Source organism: Mustelus asterias, unplaced genomic scaffold, assembly GCF_964213995.1.
Source record: "Mustelus asterias unplaced genomic scaffold, sMusAst1.hap1.1 HAP1_SCAFFOLD_3022, whole genome shotgun sequence".
Taxonomy (NCBI): Eukaryota; Metazoa; Chordata; class Chondrichthyes; order Carcharhiniformes; family Triakidae; genus Mustelus; species Mustelus asterias.
Window position 1 is genome coordinate 24,572 of NW_027592967.1, and position 5,924 is coordinate 30,495.

At 52.7% G+C, this 5,924-nt stretch overlaps 1 protein-coding gene across 1 annotated transcript; it reads right to left on the reverse strand.

The window, feature by feature from the left end:
- Positions 1-214: 214 nt before the first annotated feature.
- LOC144490213 (uncharacterized) lies at positions 215-5,655 on the reverse strand. Its single transcript, XM_078208008.1, has 2 exons — positions 3,544-5,655; positions 215-880 (listed from the first exon to the last, which is right to left on the reverse strand). The coding sequence occupies exons 1-2, from the start codon at positions 4,663-4,665 to the stop codon at positions 872-874; spliced, it is 1,131 nt and encodes a 376-aa protein (XP_078064134.1). The 5' UTR covers positions 4,666-5,655; the 3' UTR covers positions 215-871.
- Between the last annotated feature and the right edge of the window lie 269 nt (positions 5,656-5,924).

Below are 5,924 nucleotides of genomic sequence, written 5' to 3' on the forward strand. Positions count from 1 at the left end.
CACACTCTCTCACACACACACTCTCTCACGCACACTCTCTCTCACACACACTCTCTCACACACTCTCTCTCACACACACACTCTCTCACACACACACTCTCTCACACACACACTCTCTCACGCACACTCTCTCTCACACACACTCTCTCACACACACACTCTCTCACGCACACTCTCTGATGCGCGATTAAATCACTCGGGAGGCTAGATCGTACCTGGGAAATAAAGGCTTTTATTAGTAACAAGAATGGAGTATACTGCTTAACAATACAATCCCAGACTAAAGGGTCACCAGGCAGTGCAGTGACCTTTATACTCCTACAGGTAGGCGGAGCCAACCGGAGTGTACCACAGAGCAATACCAACAGGTAGAACACCCCAACCCTAACCCCAAGAGTGACAACAGTAACATATGTACAAGTACCCATAGTGCTGACCATCTATGGTTCAGTACCCATAGTGGTAACCATCTATGGTTCAGTACCCATAGTGGTAACCATCTATGGTTCAGTACCCATAGTGGTAACCATCTATGGTTCAGTACCCATAGTGGTAACCATCTATGGTTCAGTATCCATAGTGGTAACCATCTATGGTTCACCACATTCACCCCTCCTTTAAAACAAAGGCCGGTGGGGCAAAAAACAGTACGAACTGTCCATATATTCACAAGTTCAGTCGTATCGGAGGTCCGCACCGTCTCTGCGACCTCCTCAACACTGGCGGTAACGCCGGTTCTGGTGACCGTGGTGACCCTCTCTCCAAGGCGGTGTCCAGTGACTCCTCCAGTTCCTCACGGACGGGTGGACCACGAGGTGGCGACAATCTGCTGGACTCGAGCACGCCTCGAGGTGGTGACAATCTCCTGGACTCAGGCAAGCTGTACACGGGAGTAAGAGGATTAAGTGGTGGTCCCGATACTGCCCGCGCCGTGTCAGGAGGGGAGATAAAGGTCAAGGGGTCCCTAACCAGGAGTGCGGGAGCGACAGGGGTTTCCAAGTCCCCTGCAGGTGCCAGATCTCGAATAGAGACCGTGTCCTCTCGCCCGTCAGGATATGCCACATAGGCATATTGAGGGTTGGCGTGGAGGAGATGGACCTGTTCAACCAAAGGGTCGGACTTGCGGGTCCTAACATGCCGCCGCAGGAGGACAGGTCCTGAGTGCGTCAACCAAGACGGTAATGAGGTCCCAGAGGAAGACTTCCTAGGGAAGGTAAACATCCGCTCATGTGGGGTAGCGTTGGTTGCCGTACACAGGAGGGACCGGATTGAATGGAGCGCATCAGAAAGTACCTCTTGCCAACGGGAGACTGGAAGACCCCTAGACCTCAACGCCAGTAAGACAGCCTTCCAGACTGTAGCATTTTCTCTTTCAACCTGTCCGTTACCCCTGGGGTTGTAACTCGTAGTTCTACTTGAGGCAATCCCTTTTGAGAGCAGATATTGCCTCAAGTCATCGCTCATAAACGACGAACCCCTATCACTGTGGATATAACTGGGGTATCCGAACAGGGTGAAAAGATCCCGCAATGCTTTGATAACCGTGGCAGCGGTCATGTCTGAACAGGGAATGGCAAAAGGGAATCGGGAGTACTTGTCAATCACGTTGAGGAAGTACACATTCCGATCTGTCGAAGGAAGGGGGCCCTTGAAATCCACACTCAGTCTTTCAAAAGGGCGAGTGGCCTTAATGAGGTGTGCCCTGTCAGGTCGGTAGAAGTGTGGCTTGCATTCAGCACATACCTGGCAGCTTCGGGTTATCGACCTGACATCCTCTACTGAGTAGGGCAGATTCCGGGCCTTTACAAAATGGAAGAGCCGAGTGATCCCCGGATGGCAGAGATCATTGTGGAGGGCCTGTAGCCGGTCCTCCTGCACACTGGCACATGTTCCACGCAACAGGGCATCTGAGGGCTCATTGAGCTTCCCCGGACGGTACATGATATCATAGTTGTAGGTGGAGAGTTCGATTCTCCACCTCAAGATTTTATCATTTTTGATTTTACCCCGTAATGTGTTGTTGAACATGAACGCCACGGACCGCTGGTCTGTGAGCAGGGTGAATCGTTTTCCAGCCAAGTAATGGCGCCAATGCCGGACGGCCTCCACAATGGCCTGAGCCTCTTTCTCCACAGAGGAGTGCCGAATTTCAGGGCCTTGGAGGGTACGAGAGAAAAAGGCGACGGGCCTGCCCGCCTGGTTAAGTGTGGCGGCCAGGGCGAAATCAGATGCATCACTCTCCACCTGGAAGGGGATGGACTCATCGACAGCGTGCATCGTGGCTTTCGCGATGTCGGCTTTTATCCCTTCAAAGGCTAGGCGAGCCTCTGCTGCCAGGGGAAAAGAGGTAGACTTTATGAGCGGACGGGCTTTGTCCGCGTAATTGGGAACCCACTGTGCGTAATACGAGAAGAAGCCTAAGCATCTTCTCAGTGCTTTGATGCTAGTGGGTAGGGGAAGTTCAAGGAGGGGACGCATACGGTCTGGATCAGGGCCAAGGACCCCGTTTTCCACCACATATCCGAGAATTGCTAGGCGGCGCTTGCTGGATACACACTTCTCCCTGTTATAGGTCAGATTCAGGCGAGACGCAGTGCGTAAAAACTTTAGGAGATTGGCATCGTGGTCCTGCTGGTCATGGCTGCAGATAGTGACGTTGTCCAGGTACGGGAAGGTAGCCCGTCGCCCGTTTTGGTCCACCATTCGGTCCATTGCACGCTGGAAGACCGAGACCCCATTCATGACGCCAAAGGGGACCCTTAAGAAGTGGTAGAGACGACCATCCGCCTCAAAGGCCGTATATTTTCGGTCCTCTGGGCGAATGGGGAGCTGGTGGTAAGCTGACTTCAAGTCAATGGTGGAGAACACCCAGTACTGCACAATCTGGTTGACCATGTCAGATATGCGCGGGAGGGGATACGCGTCCAGCTGCGTATATCTATTAATGGTCTGACTATAGTCTATGACCATCCGGGGTTTGTCTCCAATTTTAACCACCACGACTTGCGCTCTCCATGGACTAGTGCTAGGTTGAATGATCCCTTCCCTGAGGAGCCGCTGAACCTCAGATCGAATAAAGATCCGATCCTCAGCGCTGTAACGTCTGCTCTTAGTTGCGATGGGCTTGCAGCCTGGCACGAGATTCTCGAATAAAGATGGCGGGGTGATTCTGAGTGTCGAGAGACTGCATGTGGAGCGCGCTGGGCAATTTGGAGGCTGCTGTTCTCCCACTGAAAGTGGAGGGAGTGGCCCATCGTACCGCAGGGTTACACTCCTCAGGTGGACCATAAAGTCTAGTCCCAGGAGTATCGGAGCACAAAGGTGCGGTAACACGAGGAGCCTGAAGTTCTCATAAACTGTGCCCCGCACCGTTAGGTTGACCACGCAGCTCCCAAGAACGGTAACAGATCGGGACCTCGACGCCATAGAAATTGTCTGTCTGACAGTCTGTACTCGGAGACCGCACCGCTTCACGGTATCCGGATGAATGAAACTCTCCGTGCTCCCGCTGTCAAACAAACAATGAATTAGGCGTCCATTTACCTGTATGCCCATCATGGACTTGTCGAGTCTGTGAGGCTTGGCCTGGTCCAGGATGATTGACGCCACCGTTGAGTCTTGAGTGCAACTGCAGGCAGCTGAGATGGTTGATGATGATGACCCCTGCTGGTCGTCTGCGGTCGGTGCCGACCAAAATGGCTGCGCCCATGGATCGCACGTGGTCGGTGGCGTTGAAAGTGGCGGCCCCTGCAGGTCGCACGTGTCTTGCGTCGTCGTCCTCAGGAATGGCGGTGCTCTGGAATCGCACATGGTGGAAGACCTCGATGAAGCCGGAGACAAGGAGACAGGTTCTGGAGAATCACACGCCGCGCTGCTATGCTTGGAGGGTGGTTTAGCCCTGCATACTTTGGCATAGTGCCCTTTCTTCCCACACGCGGAGCAAAATACCGTTCTGGCCGGACATCGCCGCCGAGGGTGTTTCGCCAATCCACAGAAATAGCACCGCGGGCCTCCTGGAGCTGCCGCCGTCGTCAGGTCCGAGGTTGAAAGCACGATCGCGCAGTTTCTCGGAGCCGCTGGGTAGAGTTGAGTCGGTGGCTGTACTTGCCACGATGTTCCCACGTGGTCGGTGGGGTAAGTTTCTGGACTTCTGGAGGCCGTTTCCATCGTGTCAGCCAATTCCACCATCTTAGCGCGGTCTAAGTTACCTTGCTCTAGCAGCCGCAGGCGAATATAGGATGGGCCGATTCCCGCCACGAACGCATCTCGGATCAAGTCGTTAGTGTACTGGGCCGCCGACACTGGCTTGCAGTTGCAGGCTCTGGCTAGCTGCTGAAGTTCGCGCAGGTACTGTCCCGTCGTTTCGCCGGGCTGCCGCCGTCGAGTGGCTGGTAGGTGTCGAGCATGAATCTCGTTTGGCGGTTTGTTGTACAGTTTCTTAAGTAGTTCGATGGCCCCTTTGTAGTCTTGGGCATCGCGGATTGATGAGTATACGGTGTCGCTTACCCTCGCGTGGAGGACCCGCAGTCTATCGGCGTCGTTTTGAATGGCTGTTGAGGCATCGATATAGTCTTGAAAACACTTCAACCAATGGTCGAAAGTGTTCGACGCTCCAGCGGCACGCGGATCTAAGGTAAGCCGATCGGGTTTTAACATTTGCTCCATGGTTTTTTTTAAACCAAATTTGTTACTAATTAAATTGATGCGCGATTAAGTCACTCGGGAGGCTGGATCGTACCCGGGAAATAAAGGCTTTTATTAGTAACAAGAATGGAGCATACTGCTTAACAATACAATCCCAGACTAAAGGGTCACCAGGCAGTGCAGTGACCTTTATACTCCTACAGGTAGGCGGAGCCAACCGGAGTGTACCACAGAACAATACCAACAGGTAGAACAGCCCAACCCTAACCCCAACAGCGACAACAGTAACATATGTACAAGTACCCATAGTGCTGACCATCTATGGTTCAGTACCCATAGTGGTAACCAACTATGGTTCACCACACTCTCTCTCTCACACACACGTTCTCTCTCTCACACACACACTCTCTCTCTCACACACACGTTCTCTCTCACACTCTCACGCACACTCTCTCTCACACACACACACTCTCTCACGCACACTCTCTCTCACACACACTCTCTCACGCACACTCTCTCTCTCACACTCTCTCTCACACTCTCTCGCACACACACTCTCTCTCTCAGACACTCTGTCTCTCACACATACTCTCTCTCTCACGCACACTCTCTCACACACTCTCTCTCTCTCTCTCACACATTTTCACACACTCTCTCTCTCACACACTCTCTCTCACACACACTCTCTCTCTCTCTCACACACTTTCACACACACTCTCTCTCACACACACTCACACACACTCTCTCTCTCTCACACACACACTCTCTCGCACACACACTCTCTCTCTCAGACACTCTGTCTCTCACACATACTCTCTCTCTCACGCACACTCTCTCACACACTCTCTCTCTCTCTCTCACACATTTTCACACACTCTCTCTCTCACACACTCTCTCTCACACACACTCTCTCTCTCTCTCACACACTTTCACACACACTCTCTCTCACACTCTCTCTCTCTCACACACTCTCTCTCACAGGGACATTGTATTTTTTCCCCTTGTTAATGTGCAGGTTTGGAGTTCTGAGACCAGGAGATGAGGTCACTCTACAAGTTGGTCAGATTACAGGATGTGACTCACTGACCGAGAGGCGGAGCTGGGGCAGCGAGGAGGGGGGTGGTCGGAGGGGGGGGGTTTAGAGAACAGGAAGAAAACAGGACTATTGAAATAGCTTTCTGACTCAGAACCTGGGTGATCGTGTATTTACCTCAATTAGGGAGGCTGAAATAGCAAACTTGGCTTTCGTTGCAAAGGTGGGTGGGGGGATTGGCATCTTA